Genomic DNA, 20,532 nt, shown 5'->3' on the forward strand with positions numbered 1-20,532 from the left:
TTAAAAAGGACATATCTTTTTTTTCCTCTCTCTCTTCCAGTTTGCCAGTCTTTGTCTTTAAATCAGGTAGCAAATTTACATTTACACTGAACATGATTACCATTATATTTGAATTGATTCCCAACACTTCGTTTTATCCCTTGCCCCTCATTTTATCTGGCTCATTTTAAAAACTTCCTTACTTTCTGGGGCACCTGGCTGGCTCAGTCAGTTGTTTCCGACTTCAGGTCACGTTCTCACAGTTCGTGAGTTCAAACCCTGCATCAGGCTCTATGCTGTCAGCACAGAGCCTGCTTCAGATCCTCTGTGCCCCCCTCTCCCTGCCCTTCACTTGCTTGTGCTCTCTCTCTCTCTCTCAAAAATAAACATTAAAAAAATTAAAATGTCTTTTTTTTGTTGTTTCTTTTCCCATTTTGTCCTTCTCTGCTATTTTGGAAGTTCAGTCTCTGTATCTGTACCTTACTGGTACTTACCTTGCCTTACTGTACCTTCATTTAAATATTTTAACATGCATTCTTAATAATGGCTAGTTGATCACCTAAAAAAAAATTCAGGGGACTTAGAATAATTGAACTCTGATTATCCCCCTCACGATTTAGATACTTTTTGTTGTCTAGCATCTTTTTAACCCTCAAATATTATCTTTGCGTAGTTAACATTTGTATGAGCTTAATTATGTATTTGCTGGGATCATTTTTATTCTTGCTGAGGCATGTCCTTCAGAATTTCTAATAGGTCATAAATTCTCATTTTTTTCCCTTAAAAACACTTCCATTGGGGCACCTGGGCGGTTCAGTTGGCATCTGACTCTTGATCTCAGCTCAGGTCTTGATCCCAGGGTTGTGAGTTCAAGCCCTGCGTTGGGCTCCACGCTGGGTTTGAAGCCTACTTAACAACAAATGAACGAAACACTTATGTCAGCTTTGTTCTTGAAACATAGTTACCTTGTGTTTACCATCGTAGGTTGTCTGTCCTTTTCTCTCATCACAGTGGGGTCACTGCACTGTGTTCTGGCTTTTCTGTTATTGCTGTGGCAATTGCTGTGGGAAATAAACATCAGTCTCATGTGGCTTCTTTGTAGGTAATCTGCCTTTGTCTTTGCCTGCTTTTAAGATTGTTCCTTTGTCTTTGGCATTCTGCAGTTTCACTATGAGATGTCTAGATGTAGACTTAAAAAAAAAAAAAAATCTTGCTTGGGATTCTTTGACCCTTATGTAATTTTGGAGATTCATAGCCATTGTCTTTTCAAGTATGTTCTTATCCCCATTCTGTCTGCTATCGCCTCCTGGATCTGGGCTAGCTCTCTGAACTTTTGTCTTATGTTTCCCCCCCTCTGTTTCTGCTGTGCTATTTCAGATAATTTGGGGACCTTCATCTTTTAGTTCCTTAATTTTTTTAAATTTATTGTGAGAGAGAGAGAGAGCACAAGCAGGGTAGGGGCAGAGAGGAGAGAAACAGAGGATCCCAAGCAGGCTCTGCCCCGTCAGCACAGAGCCCGATGCCAAGTTCGAACCCACGAGCCGCGAGGTCATGACCCGAGCCAAAGGCCTATGCTTAACTTACTGAGCCACCCAGGTGCCCCTAATTCCCTAATTTTTTTATTCACCTGTGTTTAATATACTACTTATCCTAACCATTATATTTTTCATTTCAATTGTTTTTTTATTTTTAAAAGTTTTAGTCCTTTTCTTTTTCAAATTTGCTTATTTTATATGATCGTTAAACACATTTTTTGCTGACGTGTGAAAGTTTTTACTTCTTTATGAAAATATATTCAACACAGTAATTGTGTAATCTATGTTTGATAATTCCAAGACCTGCAGTCTTTTTGGTCTGATTAAGGTTTGTCTCCTGGCTCTGGGTCATCAGCTCATGTCTTATGTGCTTTTTATGATTTTCCTCTGAGCAGTCTTGCTTGGAACCATATCTGTGGTAATCCTTAGAGTCCTACGTTAAGGGTGTGGGTTCCCCGGGAATGATTTGCATTTGCTTTTCCTGCTGCTAGAGGGTTCTACTGACCGCTGTAAATTACTGTTTGAAGTGTTTTGACCCACACTGGTGGCACAAATTAGGGAAGCTTGGGATTTGATGACAGGATCTCAAAGGAGATCTGGAAATGGTTTTTCCCCTCCATCTAGCTCCAAAGTCCTAGCTTTATTTATTTATTTTTTTTATTTAAAAAAAAATTTTTTTTTTTAACGTTTTATTTATTTTTGAGACAGAGAGAGACAGAGCATGAACAGGGGAGGGGCAGAGAGAGAGGGAGACACAGAATCGGAAGCAGGCTCCAGGCTCTGAGCCATCAGCCCAGAGCCCGACGCGGGGCTCGAACTCACGGACCGCGAGATCGTGACCTGAGCTGAAGTCGGACGCTTAACTGACTGAGCCACCCAGGCGCCCCCAGAGTCCTAGCTTTATAGTGGGGTTTGCTCTCAGATACCTCCCACCTTAGCTGCATCATAGTCTTTATTTTTTTTAACTCCTACCAGAAACCGCATCACCAGAGTCCTCTACCTACTGAGGAAAATTACCCTTCTTGTCCTTATCCCCAGGCTCTTCCTTTTGCATGTTTATCCTCACAAGTTCCATACTTTTGTGGCAATTTAGCAATCCATTTAAAATCATTTTGAAGATATCTTATCCAACAGTTTTAGATGTTTTCAACAAGTTGGTTAGTCAAGGTATATAATTACCATACTGTAGAAAAACAGACTCCCAGTTATATTTTCTTTCATCTTTCACGGCAGTATTTGACAGACCCTAAAATAACTTCCCTGCAGTTGCTTATGACGACTTTGGAATTGTTTGGTGGTCAGAGTGTGGATTCCTGTCAATAAAAGATTAGATTGGCCCACCTGAGATGACTATTTTTGTAAGTAAAAAAAAAAAAGAAATCTGTTGAATATTGACAGGTTGATATGGTTCAGTCTCAATGCTCTGTAGAAGAGGTGGTCTGCTTTCCCTTGAGAGATTTCGTGCTAACAGTCGTGGTGTTGGCTGAGTTCCGTCATCCATTGCTGTCTCCTGTCCTCACAGATTGCGCTCTACATCTGGGACAAAGGGGATGGGCGTCCCCTTACTTCGGTGCCCGAGTTTTGTACAGACGCTGTGAATGCCTACTGTGCTACCACGTTCCATTCTTTCCTACCACTTTGTGTAAGTAATAGAAGAAAGACTTTCTTGCATATCAAAGGAAAATCTGCATGCTGTGCGTGATGTTGTCTAGCACTTTCCCTGTATATTGAAAAGACCCCAACATTTGTTATGTGCCAGGTAAAAACTACATATCATGTTTCTACTAATAACAGCCCTATAAGGTAAGCACTGTTGTTACCCTGTTTTACGCACGAGAAGAGAAACGTACTGAGAAGTACTTGTTCAAGGTCACACAGCGCGTCTTGGGGAGGGGGAGTGGGAACTGTGACCGCACAGACTCATTCCGGAGCCTTTGTGCAGAACTGCCTGCCACAGCTCTTTAGAGTTAGCGCGCCTGGAGTCATTTCTCTCTTTTTTTTTTTTTTTTTTTTTCCAACGTTTATTTATTTTTGGGACAGAGAGAGACAGAGCATGAACGGGGAGGGGCAGAGAGAGAGGGAGACACAGAATCGGAAACAGGCTCCAGGCTCTGAGCCATCAGCCCAGAGCCCGACGCGGGGCTCGAACTCACGGACCGCGAGATCGTGACCTGGCTGAAGTCGGATGCCCAACCGACTGCGCCACCCAGGCGCCCGTCATTTCTCTTGATGATACAGCATGTGTCTACTGGAATATCTACTAGGATATTCCTAGAAGGGTGATTTCAAACGTTTCCTGTTAATACCTAAGCCTTTTCCTCAAGCCCATCTCCTCTTGGCTGGAGACCTTGATTTGATCTCACCTGAGACTGTTCAGAACTTTCAGAATGAACTGACTTGTTATGGACATACCCTTGGTTCAGTCCCCAGGATGAGCCTGAAGACCCCTGAAATTCACTAGGTTGTTGAATTCTTCCTCATAAAGGAAAATATATGCATCATCCTCAATTGTTGTCTGTTCTTCCCAAGTCAGTCATATGGAAGTCTGTGTGTTACATTTTCAAAGATGACTTATAGGTACACACACACACACACACACACACACACACACACACACACACTGCAGTAATGGGGAAGAATCTGTAATGTTTGTTCAGTCCCTGAGGGGAAAAGCCTGTCTTTCTAGACATGATGTTTGCTTGTTCTTTAATGCTCTTTTAGGTAATTTGGTGGGGTCAGCCTCCTAGTGCCTTGAGTGACATGCCAAAGCTGTGCTTAGATGTCACTCTAAACCCTCAAATGATGTTTGAGTCATGACTGAATATTAAAGGCCTAAGAGAGATAATAAAGGGCTCAGAAGACCCCCACGAAGCAGTCCCTGGCCTTGAGTGTAGGCTGGCCACAGTCTGCCTGTGTGCTCCCTTTCATTTGAGTGGTCAGCTTGGGCTGGGCCAGCTCAGGGCTCTGTTATTGCCCTCCCCACCCCCCCCCCCCACAAGTGTTTGAAGTAGTCCTGCCTTTGGCAGAGGACAGGATGTTGCTGTAGCCTAGACTTGGGTGGATAATACAGGGCCCATAAAAATACTTCCAACATCAAAGTAAGACCAGCCCACAGAAGGGAGTCAGCTCCTGTTTTACACTAACACATCCTCCTGCTTCTCTCCCTTTGTCAAAATCTTCACCAGCTGGGAAGAGGAAAGGGAAGGTGACTAACATTTATTGGGCAGCTATAATGTGCTTAATAAATGGAGTAATAAAAGCAGCTTGACTGGTAGCTATTCTGACCATTTTCTAAATGAGCCGACTGAGTTGAGAGCTGAAGACTGTTGTCTGGGTGACACAGTGTGTATAGGGCAGTCTGGGATTTGGGCCCAGGTCTGGCTGACGTCAGAGGCCTTGTCAGCTCAACTACAGTTCCTGTTTTTCCCTAAAACTGAACCCTGGAAACAGGTTTGATATCCTTGACGTCGGTGCATTTCACCTCCATAGCATGTGATATCTGGCATGGGTGTGAATGTGGATGTTCATATAACATAGACTCATATGTGCATATATGTTTTCTTGTCTTTTAGGGACATCCAGTGAAGAAAGAGGATATATTTTTCGCAGTAAAAACATGCAAGAAATTTCATGGTGATAGAAGTAGGTTTTGTGTCATTCATTTTTATTGAACTTTTAAAATCCAAGCTGCCTTTAAAAAAAAAGTCCAGACCAGATACAAACTCAAGAAAGGGAGAATGAACACATATATCGAAGTGAAAAGCAGTTATTTAATTAGTACTCCTCATCATACCATTTCAGTCACCAAGATCAATTAGAAAGGATAGTTTTGTATTGAAACATGAGTGTTCCTAGCCCTTCTGAATACTGTTCAGAGCAGTGTTTTAAATTGGAAATGGGAAATCTCAGCTGTGGTAATCTCGGACACAATGTGTGAATAACAATCCATTTTGCAGAATAACGTCCTATTTTGTCCATGCTCTGTCTCTGAACTGTATGAAGAATGTTAGAGGGGACTTCAAGGTGAGAGAATGCCAGTGAAGGATGTTTTCTTGGAGACTAATCCTTCTTTTTACATTTCTGTTGGATGCACACATTGGAACTTTCAAAGTAAGATACGTATGTGCTCACGAGAAGATTATGTTACGGAAAAGACAGCAGGTGGCTTATACACAGTGGTCCCTTCTTAAGGAAATCTTGGCATGCAGACGAATGTTGTTTTTATTCAAGTTTTTGGTGTCATTACAGAATTCTACTAAGTTATGGTGATAATGTAAAAGCAAAAGCCCACCCTAAATATAAGTAGACATAATTTTTTTCTTTTTTCGCCTTATTTCAAGCTGCACTTTTCTGAAATTGAAAATTAGACAGTCTTTTGCATTTTCTAATTTTAGCATATATTTTAATTTTTTTCCATGAAAAGACTGTCGATTTCATGAAGAGTGTGATATTTATGTAGAAGAGATTTCTAAACCAGCTGTCGTTTTCATGGGATTGAAGCTATGGGGGAAGTTCATTTATATAATTTATTTGATAATATGATTCTTACAAATTATGTTTTAAAGGGGAACATTTCCCAAATAAAAGAATATCATTATTTGGAATTCAAGTATTGTTTAAGATATTGACATTAATTAAAATCTGGTTATGATGAACAGTTTCTTAAAAGTACATAACTATAAACGTTCATGTTTACCTAAAATAGCCACATAAAGTGCCAGGTCCTATTAAATCGGCCTAATATATGCACTCATTATGCAAGGAGTCCTAAAGGCTATTAAAAATCAACATAGTGTCAACATTTTCATGATTCACAAATTTAACCTAGATTTAATACCCTTTTTCCTTTTTGAAAATCAGGAAGGGCTTTTGGGGACAATTTTTGACATATCTTACAAAAAATTATCAAAGGAAATGAATGAGGCGACTGCTTTGTTTATTTATTTGTTTTAAGCCAGCAGAAATGTTCAAATTGATATTATTTGATCTTGAAGCTGCACTTGGGAGTAGTGACTGCCTTCATAATATTGATGTTAAGGACGGTGGCATAGTCTCTTTTGAGACATTTTTCAACGGACAGTAAAGCAGTAAAATTAGGGACCATCCCTGTTGTAGTTTTCATATTCTACAGAAATGAAAAAAAAAAAAAGTTTGCTAACTTAATAGTTTTGAATGATCTAGTTTATTGCTTTCTTGTTGGCATAAGCTTGAGGTCATCTTTTCAGATCTCCGTCAAACGCTTTTATGTTTGAATTTTAAGTCAAAGGTCTTTAAAAATGACAAGTCTTCAAAGCCTGTTAGAAGCGTTGAAACCAAACCTCCTAAAGCTGGATGCGTTGATTGGCTGCTATGAACTTGGATCCGAGGACACTGCAGCCTGAGACTTAAAAGGTAGCATGAGGCTTTCACAGTTGGCTTTCCGTGGCAAGCCATCTTTAAACTTGGATGTTTGTTTGAAAAGGTGGTCTAAGGCAGCAGGATGCTAGGGACTTTGATGTCCCTATTGCCTGATGGAAGTGAGCCTGCTAGGCCACGGGGCTCCTTTCCTCTTTTTGGGCGGCTAGTCTAGCCACCAGTGGGTCCAGAGAATTATGCAGTAATCGTATTAGATACATTGAGAACACCATAGTAACTGCTTCTGCTGACCTCTTCTGCGTTTTCTGACGTGTTTTTTACGTACATTCTATCGTCTGCGTTCATATTGACAATTCCACATGATGTGGTAATTAATGTTGTTATTCCTTTGATACCGTAGAGAAATCTAGAGTGTGGGACAAGACGCAACCGGCCCACGTTCTTGTAGACTATTGAGTAGGAGAGCTGGGACTCGGGTTTTCTGGCTCCAAATCCCAAATTCTTTCTGCCACAGCACAGCTATAGTGTAATCTCCTTGGATGTATTACAGTCTTAACACTTGATAAATAGTATTTGATATTCATTTTGACATTCTGCTAGGCTCAAGGTCATTTTTGACTTGGCCAGAAGGTGGGAAAGTAGGCTTTTTATTTTCAGTAGCAATGGGGATAGCCAGGAACTGAAATCCACAGATGATCTAAAAGATAAACCAAGCTGCTTGGACAGGGATGAGAGTCTACAGTAAAGCAGAATATATAGACTGGGGTGGGTTTTTTTCTTTTTTCTTTCCCTGTGCACTTTGTGGTAGGAACAGTGAAGTTACAAAGGCCAAACGACAAGGGGAAGAAAAACATAGATAAGACTGTATATTTATCTTTGGAAAACCGAGAGTCGGCTATACTGTTAGTGACGTATCTGGTGGCAGGTTCTCACTTGTGGGTGCCCTGGCCCTGGATGCAGCAGGCCCTAGCGACGCCCCCCACCCCAGCTCCTTATAACGTTGGCCACATCCAGGATGAGGGATGGAACTTTCTCTTCAAGGCTCCAGTCAAGGCAAGGGAAATATACACTGAACTCATTTTCTATATTCTCAATGGAGAATGGATAATAAAGGCAAGTCCCAAAATTAAAAAGAAATTATTTTACATCTTGTACCTTTTTGGCCTAACAGTGAAACCAGCGTTTATGTAACTGCTTTGTGCCTGGATTTTGATTTAAATGAAATAAAGCATTCTTAGGACACAGCAAAAATATATTCTATCTTTTGGCTTAAGAAAGAAATACATATTGACACCATCGAAATAGCAACACACTCTTGAGACGCACGCAGTTAGTGGGGTTTGAAAGAAACTTTAAAAGTACTATATAAAGCAAATTAGGCATAGCCTGTAAAATTATGTTTAAGCAAGGAAAAGGTCTCTGGAGTTTTAATATTCTGCCTGTTCACTTCCTCTTGGGTTATGTGTGTCTCCACTGGGTGACGTGAGCTGTCAGAAAACGCAAAGAACTTTCTTTGCACCATTTGGCCCTGCCGTTCCTCTGCGTGTCTTGAGTGTCTCGTGGCAGCCACTGGTTGGTTCATCAGGTGGCGGGTCGTGAGATGCTCTCCTCCTGCAGCCTCCTCTGATTAAAGAGGTAAAATTGCTGTTTGCTCAGCCTTTAGTTCCTTTTCACAGCTTCGTGAGCACCTCAAAATAAACTTTTTTCCTTTCAGACCGGAAAACACAAAACAGCCACCCACCCTATTATCTTTACTGCAGTCGTCTTGTCTAGAAGAGGCGAGTCTGAACAAACTTATCGAAAGGAGCGTATGGTAGCTGGCCGTTGCGAGTAGAGAGGCTTCCGGGTACTGCGGTAGGCTCTGCTCGTTTAAAACACGAGGCTTGAATTAAAATGCAGCCAGACAGAAGGCTACGCTGCGCCGGATGGTGTGATTCGATTAATTATTAAAGAGAGGACGGGAGTCAGGTGCTGCCCTCCCCCCGGCTCTCCCCCCGGCTGTTGAACAGATAGCGAGGTTCCGGGCTGTTTTAGATGTTGTTGTTTGAGAGCAGCCGCGAGGCTTGCTTTTCAGTTCTGCGTATATCTCATCTTTCAAAGCAAGACTGATAACACACCCTTGGGGTGTGTGTCTCTAGCCCTCCCCTGAGGGGAGAGGAGCAGTCAGGGTCTTGTCATGGACGTGCATACAGAGAAGAAAGGTCCATTTGTCCGTTGAAACTAGCAGATTTCCTAAGATCAGGAGTCCTTCACGTTTGATTGTGTGGTGGTTTTCGCACGGGGTTTCAGGGTCTCGTTCATTTTTCACTTGGAATCGGAGTTTTGCAAGTAAATTCACCGGGGGTAAAAATGTGTGTTCTGTGCCTCGTAGCGAGACACATCTCCTCCTGCTTCGAGTCTGTAAAGCCATGTGGAAGGTTTATGCCATCTGTGCAGTGGGGTTTTTTTTAATAGTAAAGTTTTACTTTGCTCCAATTTTAAGTTATCTTGTGGCAAACCTTCTTGAAAGAGGCATTCACTAGTGTTTTATTAGGTGGTAGAAAGCAGGCTTCTCTGTATCGAAAACGAGATAATGGATCACGTGACTATATTCAACTATTTTCTCTAAGTTCAATATCTTTAGGGATATAGCACCTCAAAATAGAATATCTTATAAATAGAACGAATTCAACCTAGAATTCAAACAATGCCCAATATTTTAGAATAGAGCAGTATTTTAGAAGTTTCCGGTAATTTGGAATCAGCCCCAGTTGAAAATAAAGGCTTTACCTGCGGTTGCAGGAGACTTAGCCTTAGTTTTAAATTCTTTACAGCTGCCAGATACGACAAATGCCTCAGGAGTTATAATGATCAGGGGACAGGCGATAACAATTGTTGAATGCTTTAGGGATAATAGAACCGTAACACCTTACTATGTTAAAATGGTGGCAACAGTCTCGTGCCAAATGATGGCTTGCCTTTTTGAGTGAAGCCTTCCTTTAACACTAGTTCCGCAAATGGCCCCAAGCCTTTTGTTGGAACTTCTACAAAATTCAGTCCTCATTCAACTATTTATCGAGCACCTGCTACATCCCGGCCACCGTGCTAGGTGTTGGAGAGTGAGGTAATTCTTACCTTCAGTGAAATTTCTGTTTCAGCAGTTTCTAACAAAACCTGAAAGCAGGTAGTTAGGTGCAGCAAAGGACTCGCTCTTGATTTGAATAGCATTTAAATCAGCCAAGAAGAAAGACCTGTGCTGTTTAATAAAGCTACTCGAGCAGACAGGAGCTGAGGGCTAAAGGCTGAGGACCGTGAACGCAGACTTTGCACAGCTTGCAGCACTGAGTGCTGGGGACTGAGGAACATTCTTGACCTCTCCTCACAGCTTCTTCCAGAGTCATGCAAGGGAGGACATTTCACCCAAGCGTGAACATTTAGCGGCTGCAAGCTGCCCGGAGCCCTTTTCCGGGGTAAGTCCTCTGCTTGTGACATGCAAAGCAAACTGCCACTGCAGTGCCAAGGTGAAGGTTCTCATTGTGCTGGAACTTGAAAGTAGAACGGAAGGGGATTTTTTTCTACCCGCCCCCCTCCACCCAAGCAGCCGCATCTATTATTATGCATCTTCTCTATTATGTTATCTATTATTTATGCATCGTTGTCTATTTTGACAGGAGCAAATCTCTGCCTTTCTGATTGCAGAAGAATTACATTTTAAGATCTAAAAGTTATTTAGTGGGTTGCAATAGGTAATTTAGAGATTATAACAAATGTCCAGAATTCATAGGTCTTTCTTAAAAGCTGGCGAATAATGAATAAAATGGCGTGCTTTGGTATTTTATATACAACGGCTGTCTGACTTTGAGTTTGTTGACACGCATAGCCAGACACTTAGATTTGGCATTGGGTTGGGAGTTTTTGCATACATTTTTATTTGGGCTGGGAAAAAGGAAAAAGAGAAATGATCTGATAAAAGTCTCACAATACTGACCTGAAGGTTTAAATTCTTTGCGGTGGAGAGTCTTAATAAATTACTAGGGTTTAAAATCTAGATATGATGATTTTTTTTCTATTAAAAAACAGAAACCTCTTCTCAAAATTTAAAGATGCACAGCCAGTAACTAAAAAACAAGTGTCTAAGAAAATAATTACTTCTATATTGGGCCAAGTGAATTAAGGTCACATAATCAGGCAGAATTCCATCAAGGGTGGAGACAGGAGATGATTAAAGTTAGCTCTGAATTACAGACAACCTGGAAAGTTTTCTGTGTTCTTTTTTAAATTTTATTAGAAATTTATCTGTTAATGATAGAGGTCAAAAATACAGTAGTGGTTCTCAATATTAACTTCTTCCGCACTTTTCAAAAGTGCAACACAAGCCTGTTGGCTATTCAGTGCAGTGACTCTCAGTGGTAGGGTCGTGCCCTCCATAGGATTGCGTGGTTCTCTTAGGGTGTAGTTTGAGAAGCCTCCTACCCTCATTGTAAGGGAGAGAGCTTTGCATCTCAGCCAGAAACAAAGAATATTCCCATCCCGTAGAGGTAATTTTATTCCTCACCCCTCTGAGAAGCATTTTAAAAATCCAGTTGTGAATAGTAAATGAAATAGCCTATGGGGAAAAGAGGAAAATTAAACACAACGGTATTATCAGACTAGAAAATGTATCATTACATGGATGTGAGAAATGTGGAGTCACCAGGAGTGAGAAGTATTGGGCTCTAAAGGTACACTAAAAATGTCTCAAGAAGAGGATTCTATCCACCTGCTGCCCTTGACAAACAACCTGATATTTCTCAGGGTGGGAAAAGCAAGCACGTTAGAATACCTGAAGAACAACAAATAATGGTTCTCTTCCTTTATAGGTGGTAATGCTGCCCTTCTGAGATTCTAAGCTTCCTTATGTAACTGTGCCAGTGACTGTCACTCCTCTCATTTCAGTCCCCATTGTAAAGCAGACCTGGGCAGGACAGGCAAGTCTCATTGAATACTACAGTGATCACGCAGAAAGTTCTATTCCTACGGTAGATCTGGGGATTCCTAATACAGATAGAGGTGAGTCCTTAATTCTCACTACTCTTATTCAGAATGTCCATTCTGGAAAGAGAGTAAATTAGGATGAAAATGAAATATCTTAGAATTACTATGATTTTTGCCTTATGTAAGTTTCACTTCCTTCCCTCCCAACGTCTTTGCCCAGGGATATGGACCAATTCTCTCAGATTAAGAGCTGCCTTATAAGCACTAAGAAAGGTTGGAAGTTGTTGGGCCATATCAATAGGACGGAGCACATGACAATTAGGATTATTTAACAGATTTTTTTTATATACCTTCATAATTCATTGTGATCATAATGGAGTGTCCCCAGTTAATTTATCATCTTTCCACACAAAGCTTCTCCACATTGGATTTTAGCAGCTTAACCCGCCAGGATTGTTCTGTGCCTGCTATTTGCCAGCCCCAGAAGCTGGGAAAATAGGAACGAAGCCGATGGTTTCTGTCCTCATGAAGCTTATGGTCTAGCTCACATTTTGTGTGTAATTGTCGCGTAGTGTTCACCCACGCTTTGCACTGGTTATGTGTGGCGTAAGCCCTGTGATATTCATGTATTTTGTTAATATTTTAATTAGTGATGATTGGCAGTGCACCGGTTTTTTCTCTTCAGATTCTGGCTTCAAATTAAAAACATTGTTTATTTCAAAAAAATGCAGGTAGAAAGCCGGCCACTTTACCTGCAGACGCTCTTTGTTCATCTCTCTTTTTATCTAGTGTTCCTGTCACACTCTTTTCTTCAGTTTCTGGTTCCCCATACCCTTTTAGGAGTAGAAAAAGAAGTAGTAAGTTGGTTTTCTTGTTCTAAAGAGTAATTTATCTGGATTATTTCATGGTCATGTCTTTCATAATGCCTTGATTGATAATGCACAAAGTAGAATCAGATAAGCCATTCCTGTAGTTATCAATTCTTCTGACAAGGTTACATATATTACTGAGTCTGTCTGTTGCTTTGCTTCGGAAAAATGATTTTAGACTGAGGTTTTTTTGGTTAAGCTTGCTTTTTAGATTGCCATTTAGGTTGCCTTTAGTATTCACTTACTCGTGTATTTCTTATTCGATTTCTTCTTTTGTGTTTAGTCTGACATTATTATTGCTATTCCTATTTTGCCTTGCTCCAAAAGGAATTTGAGATGGCCTTCAAATAATGGTTAAAAATACATTAAGCGACTAAGAAAAATGAAAACAAAGGTCACATTGAGTGGTTTACTATTAGTTAACATTAGCTTGTTCTCTCTTGTGTCACCAAATATTTTGTTGCAATCCGGGGTAGATGGCTGTTTACTGATTTGAGTTCTCTTCCCAAGCATTTTATTCTTAGCTTGGGCCCCAGCATTTTCCATTAAAGCAGTGACGTTTGTCTGTTGGCATCTGAAGAACTGTAACTTAGTCCACACTGTACTTTTAGGGCAGAACCTGCCACAGTATGTAAATATTTGCCGTATGCTAGAAAGTCAACGATTGAAGGTGTAATATCCTGCTTTTGTACCACTGTTTCCCTTTAGTGGCAACGCTTGGAGTTCTAAAAGTTCCTTCAGAATAAGGACATCTAAGGAAAGGTGCCAAGCTTCATACTTTCCATAAGGCTTACAACTTTGTCTGGAGTGGAGATAACTGGCCCCGCCTCCAATCAGCTCAGTGACCTTGTGTTATTCCCGTCTCTGGGACCCCTGATTTCCCATGTGTGAAGTACATGGCTTAGACTTCATGATCTCTAAAGCTCCCACATTGGTTCACGAGGCCTCTGCAAATTACAGAAAGCTAATTTTTTAAGTTTCTAATTATTCCTGTGTATGTCAGCAGTTAAGCTTTTACTTTTAAAACCTTGAAACTATAAACATGTTTAAAATGAGTTCTATATGTATTTTAAAGAAAATATTACATTGTAAGTTCTCTCTTTGCCTTTCCTAGGTCATTGTGGAAAGACATTTGCCATCTTGGAAAGATTTTTGAATCACAGCCATGACAAGATAGCATGGTTAGTCATTGTGGATGATGACACGTTAATAAGGTAAGGAGCCATCATCAGCCTAGGGTGGCTTTATATTCTACATATATTCATATTCAGAAGCTAGGATGGGTACTTCTGCTTCTGGCCGAGATGGAGTAACAGGGACTAGATTTACCCTCACGTTTGAAACAATGCCCCAAAAAGGACAAAATATATGAAACGAGGGTTTTTAAGACCCTGGACATTAGGCAACAAAGGACAGTAACCCATGAGACGTATGAGACGTATGAAGTAAGTTCTATGACAGCCCCAGCTAACTGCCTTAAGAGAATGTAAATAGCTGCTGAGGGAAGGGAACCCAGTTGGAACGTGGCCAACTCCTTGAGTTGAAGAGATGATGCTGAGAGCCTGGGGTGACCGAGACCCATTAGCTTGCAGGACAGGGCACTGGAGAGGGAGAGCTGCACAGAAAGAACACTGGAGATCTGTGGGGCCTCCCCTCAAATATTCAGTTGAGTATTGATCAGTGCATACATGTGAGGAAACTACTGGACGCTGGGGAGAGAACCAGCCAAGATGATGAGAGGGGATGGTGCCCAACACTCACGCAGGGCTGAGTAGGGTACCTATTTCTACCAGCCAGACTGGGAGACCCTGGACTCCTAGGGTGTTGGGTAGAGTAGATAGATATAGAAGTATCTTGCTTTAATAGTGGGAAATAGCTAAGTACTGCTTCAGTCCTGCCTAAGAGATCTTAAAAGACCAAACTGTTTCCAGGTAACTAGTCTGCATCCAAGAACAAAGCTCAAGATTTAGAGAAGTACCAAAATATCCATCACCCAACAAGGAATCACAATGCTTGGCATTCAGTCAAAAGTTCCCAGACATGGAAAGCAGCAGGAAAACATACCCATGATGAGAAAAATCAGTTGATTGAAATTACCCCAGAAATGACAGTGTTAACTAGTTATTTATAACTACAAGTCCTGTTAGTTGCAGCTTAGTAACTCTTACATTTATTCAAAAAGGGACATGGAAGGTATAACCAAACTGAACCTCTAGAGATGAAAACTACTTTGTCTGAGGTGAAAAATCCACTGGATAAGATTAACAGCAAATTAGAACTTGGAGAAGAACGTATCGGTGAACTTGTGAATATTGTGATAGTAACTGTCCAAAGGAAACACAAAGATAAATAATTTAAAACCAGTGAATAGAACATCACTGCGGTGTGGGACAATTTCAGGTGGCTTTGTATGTATGCAATTTGGAGTCCCCAGAAGGGGCATCTGACAAATATTTAAAGAAAGATTTTCAAATTTGATGAAAACTATAAACCAACTGATCCAGACACTGATTCCAGATCAGTGAACCCCAGACACTACTGTGAGTGTCCAAATGGAGCACAATCACCTCCAAGAATGGACTCTTTCAGTAACATCGTGTGTAGCATTTGTTAAATCTCTACTTCACTTGTGTCATCGGTCCTCAGTACAGTCATGTTTTGCCACATGTTCATTTAGAGTTTCTTTTTTTGTTCATCTTTACCAGCAATAATATCTAATTGCCTAGTGAGGTCTTAAAAGTGTTTTAGTTTGAGCTTGTCACCTTTTCCTTGCGAGACTCTCAAATCATCCTCAGTTGCATGAACTCTTCTGGCTTCTCCTAAGTCATGAAGCTGAATAATTACAAGACTGAGAGGTCAAAAATCCAAAAACTTAAAAAAAAAAAAAAAAAAAAAAGAGGACAAGAAACGGAAAAAGCAAAACTAGAATTTTAGACTCGGGAAAGAAAGAAAAAGGCAAATTCATCCCTGAAGTTATGACCAAAACATCCAGAAGTAAACAAATTCAAATGAGAATTTAATAAGAGACATGGATAAAAACTAGAAATGAAAATGGGGTCTGTTAGTTAAAAGGGTGAGAAAAAAAGTGGTTAAAATGAACACGTACTGAGGTCCAACACCTGTATAATTGGAGTTCCTGATTGAAGAAAATAAAACCTAGAAATAACACTTAAATTACCAGAAATAAAAGAGGACCTTAATGTATATATTAAAAGGGCCTACCTGGTAGGTGCCACGGAAAATTGACCTGGGATCATCAACCTCTTCCCATAGCTGGACAAATCCAGTAGATTTTGATAACGTCCTCTGAGTCTTGTGGCAAAATGACGAAAGAGCAAGAAAGTAAGACTGGCATCAGAAACAGTAGAGGAACGTGTGAAACTCAAAAAATGGTGAATCATAAGTTTTATATGCAGCTAAGATGCTCTTCGGTGTCAGTAGGAAATTTCTTAATGTCCACCAACTAAATGAGTAGTGTGCACATGCATCCTTCGTGGGGAATGTATTAGAGAAAGAACTTCATGCAGACAAGAGAGATGAAATTTGGGCAAGAGGACTGATGCTGAATATTTCATATATATAACTGTAAAGTTAAAACAGGGTTGGGGAATAGGTATATAGGTAGGGGAATGGTATATAAGTATACTATGTTTTGACAAAGTAGAAAGTATGTAACTTTAAAAAAATGGAAAGAAAAAGGAAAGTAGGATAAGATCATGGCTTATGGTATAGCTAGTAGATGGGATTCAAAGGATACCGTGTAAGACTGACAGATCTTAATACTATTAAATAGGAAAAACACAATAGGCATAAAAAGTTAAACACAAGATAATGGGGGGAAAACTTCCAACACCAAGAATATTTTTTAAAGCAAAAAGTAAAGAAACACAGTAAATAGTATATGTATAATTCAAACCCAAAGTAATTTCAGTGTAGAGACCAAATATTATGAGTTGTGTCACTAAATGTGAATGGGTTTAACTTACCTAAGAACTTTCAGATTGGTTCATAAAACAAACCCCAACTCTATACTTTTATAGAAAAGACATACATAAAACAGTCCTTCCAAAGTCTAAAAGGGATGGATAAAGAATTGCCAAGCCAATGGGAATTAAAAAAATTCAATTCCCAACTCAAAAAAAAAAAAAAAAAAACTAGAAAAGAATAAAAAAGCCAACCCAAAAAAGCATATGGAGGGAAATAAGAAAGATATATGTGGAAATGATGAGGTAGAGAAAAAGACCAAATTAATGAAGGAGAATTTTGTTTCTTTGAAAAAATTGTATCGAATGCTTTGCTCATTTAATGGTATCTATCGCCTGGAAATCAAAGTGCACAAGAATATATTTAGGAACAAAGGGGAAGTAAACGTGCCTGTGGCTCCTTATCTTTCCATAAACAAAATGAGGGACGGTTGAACCATGAGGTTGGTTTCTAAAAGGACTGGGTGGAAGAAGAGGATAGATGGAGTAGGGGAGGGTATGACCCTACTGAATTTATCTTTTAATTTAGTTGACTGGGAAAGCATGCTCATATTTTACAAATTTGAAAATAAATCAGTAAGGACAGGATGAAAGTCAGTAAGGACGGAGAGCAAGCTGAAACAAACGGACCCGACTGTGTTTCGAATGAAAACATAAACCCACTGAAGGAAAACTATAACTGATGCAAGTAACTGTGCAAGACCATATTTATAAGTGTACCTTACTCACGTGTGGGAAGAGGTGAGGAATGGCAGACAAATCCTGAATTTGCAGTTAGTCTGATTTTTGTAGTGGTGTGGTAAAGCAATTCTGCAGTTATTTTAGGTACACTGGAGGACTGAGCAAATGGTGTTGGAACCTAGGGTGGTGCAAGACGGAAATTGTGCGAGAAAGAAAATATGGATATGGAATCAGGCAGGTCAGGAGGTCTGTGAGAGGAGATTGGAAGTGGAGACATTTCTCACAACTCATAAGTTTTGTCAGACCCAGGATTTCTAAAGTATGTGTATGTGTATATGTGAGCTTCCTAGTTCTTTCCAGAAAAGAAGACTAGAAGCAGATATCCCAGTAGCACTGACCAACTAGGGAGCACTGTGGTGCCGGCTGCCCCACTAAAAGGAACCAGGCCTTCCCAGAGAAAGTGTGGATTCTAATGCTGAGGCAAGAGCGTTGGGAACATTCTTCACCCCCTGCCCTTACTTTCTGGTATAAAAAGAAAAGTGTGTTTTAGGAGGACAAAGAAGCAGGCTAGAGTGGTTTCCCATTGGCCAAATTTTGGATAAGCATCATATAATTAAGGACAATAAAAAATTATGAACCATTAAAATTAGGAATCCATGAGTTCATGCTTATAAGAAAGAGAAAATAGGTAAATAGGTAAAAATAAATGGGGGAGAAAGGTGGTATCTCAGAGTGGGCACCATAACAGAATACCCTAGGCTGGGTAGCTTAAAACAATAGAAATCTATTTCTCACAGTTGTGGATGCGGGGAGGGTCCAAGATCAAGATACCGGCAAGGTAGGTGTCTGAGGCCTCTTCTCTTGGGTCTCTGTGTCCTCACATGACCTCTTCTTTGTGCTCCATGGAGAGAGAGCTCTCCAGCGTCTCTTCTTACAAGGACGTTAATTCTGTTGGATCAGAGCCCTACCCTTAGGACCTTATTTCACTTTACCTCCTTAGAGGCCCCATTTCCAAATATAACCACACTGGGGGCTCTGGCTTCAACATACAAATTTGGTGTGGGCACAATTCCATCCCTAGCAGGTGGGCTGTTGCTTGCAGGATAATAAAGAGTTGTGACTGGTAAATGTGGAGGTCGTGATGGGGTGGGAAAAGCCATCACTTTGTAACCATCATAGTAAAGATTAAAGTAACAATCATTAATTGATGCTGAACTACGGGTACATTTTAATGAGGACCAGGATATTTGCTGGTGTTAAAGCGTCTGCCCGGAGACTCTCGGAAATAGCAATGGAAAAGCGTAAGATGTGCAGATGACATAGGACCCTCAGCTCACCTTGTCGCATGGGTACACCTAGATACCACCCCCGTCAATGTAAATAACCCAGAAAAGGACCCAACGGCTGACAGAACAGAATCTTCACAGCTAAACATAAAGAGGCCACGACAAAAATGGTAGGAAGGGCAGAGATGCAGTCAGGACCCAAGCTGACCAATGGGGCTGTCCATGGGAGGGCCACTACAAGCATGGAGAAGGGAGAGGAACAGACCCCACCCTGGGCACCCCAGTATGAAACTACCCGCACTGGGAAGATGAATCCCCATAACACTTAGCTTTGAAGACTAGAAGGGATCGACATCGCCTGTCTTTACAGTCAATGGGGCTTAACACCTGGACCTTTAAATTTCAGAGGCTCAGCCCTGGGAGGGCTGGAGGGCTATTCATAGGAAACTGAGTCCCCACCCTTAAGAGACAGCATAGCAGCCCCACTGACATACAGCATAGAAGCAGCAGTGTGAAAAACACCTGGGAGAGAGAGATTTATTAATCTCAGGATGTGTGCTGGAGGGGGAGGGATCTTTAGGAGACTTCTCTAAGAACAAAAGAGTTGGGGGCACCTGGGTGGCTCAGTCGGTTAAGCGGCCGACTTCGGCTCAGGTCATGATCTCGCGGTCCGTGAGTTCGAGCCCCGCGTCGGGCTCTGTGCTGACAGCTCAGAGCCTGGAGCCTGTTTCAGATTCTGTGTCTCCCTCTCTCTGACCCTCCCCTGTTCATGCTCTGTCTCTCCCTGTCTCAAAAATAAATAAAACATTAGAAAAAAAAAAGAGTTGGCAGTCACCATATCCCTCCCCGCCCCCCACCCCACCAGCCTAGACCCATGGACGTGTGCAGAAACCAGCACAGTGCTAACACTCTCTGTGTAGTTTGCTAACCATCTGCCAGCCCTGTGCTTTTCTGCAGACTGTCCCTCCAACCAGGCCTTGGCAGGAGTTCTCTAAAACAGCACCAGGTCTCCTCCCATAGCAAACTGGAGTAGACCTTGCTAGCAGTGTAGACGCACCCCCTCCACCCAGCCCACGGCAAGTCCATCCAGAGTGGTGCCACAAGCCTGGAAGTGTGCGAGCAGCCCCAGTGGGGGCCGGCACCACTCCAAGGTGACTCCTGCCCCTGGGAGAGGGTCAGATAAAAACACACCAGTTCTACTGTGGTCCCAGCAGTGGCCTGGGGACAGACAAATGGTCTGACTGTGGGCCCCACCCACCAACAGCTTCCCAGGGGACGATACAGGGAGAGTGCCCTGTAGCTCAGTGCTACTGCATCTCTGACAAATCCCTGGTCTGACCCAACTCATGCCTAAGGCAGCCCCAGACTAGCCCATTAACAACTGAGGGACCAAACCCTGCCCACAACAAACAGACAACTGGGCGGAAGGCAAAAGCAGCTCAGCCACAACAATACGGTGCATACAACACACAGAAGAGACAGCCCTGAAGTTCAAGGTTCTGCTGAATAGGGGCACTGCACTACAGGGTGCCACAGGACCTAGTCTTCATGAGGCAACTACTTTAAAGATCAGGAGATATAACTGTATTTCCTAGTACACAGAGATCGACACAGAGAGTTAGACAAAATGACACAGGAATATCTTCCAAATCAAAGAACAAAATCCTAGCAAGAGAGCTAAATAAAATGGAGATAAGTAACATGCCTAGAGAATTTAGAGTAATGGCTATAAATATATCCACCGGACTAGAGAAAAGAATGGAGGAGCCCACCAAGACCCTCCACAGAAAGAAAACAAAGAACCAGAGATGAAGAATTCAATAACAAAGTGACAATACACTAAATGGAATAGTAGACTAGAGGAAGCAGAAGAATGGATCAGCAACCTGGA

General features: G+C 41.4%; 1 protein-coding gene and 1 long non-coding RNA gene across 4 annotated transcripts in view; one reads left to right on the forward strand and one right to left on the reverse strand.

The window, feature by feature from the left end:
- Nucleotides 1-20,532, forward strand: part of B3GLCT (beta 3-glucosyltransferase) — a 121,464-nt gene that overhangs the window by 65,425 nt on the left and 35,507 nt on the right. For all 3 annotated transcript variants that reach the window (XM_045471313.1, XM_045471467.1, XM_045471393.1), the window contains 4 exons: nucleotides 3,037-3,156; nucleotides 5,087-5,156; nucleotides 11,784-11,897; nucleotides 13,806-13,905. In XM_045471313.1, coding sequence (XP_045327269.1) covers nucleotides 3,037-3,156; nucleotides 5,087-5,156; nucleotides 11,784-11,897; nucleotides 13,806-13,905 — 404 coding nt within the window. The remainder of the gene's footprint in view (nucleotides 1-3,036; nucleotides 3,157-5,086; nucleotides 5,157-11,783; nucleotides 11,898-13,805; nucleotides 13,906-20,532) is intronic.
- On the reverse strand, nucleotides 944-16,001 carry LOC123594667. Its single transcript, XR_006710839.1, has 3 exons — nucleotides 15,914-16,001; nucleotides 12,575-12,655; nucleotides 944-1,040 (listed from the first exon to the last, which is right to left on the reverse strand). It is a non-coding gene; the product is annotated as an uncharacterized LOC123594667 (long non-coding RNA).

Source organism: Leopardus geoffroyi, chromosome A1, assembly GCF_018350155.1.
Source record: "Leopardus geoffroyi isolate Oge1 chromosome A1, O.geoffroyi_Oge1_pat1.0, whole genome shotgun sequence".
Lineage (NCBI taxonomy): Eukaryota > Metazoa > Chordata > Mammalia > Carnivora > Felidae > Leopardus > Leopardus geoffroyi.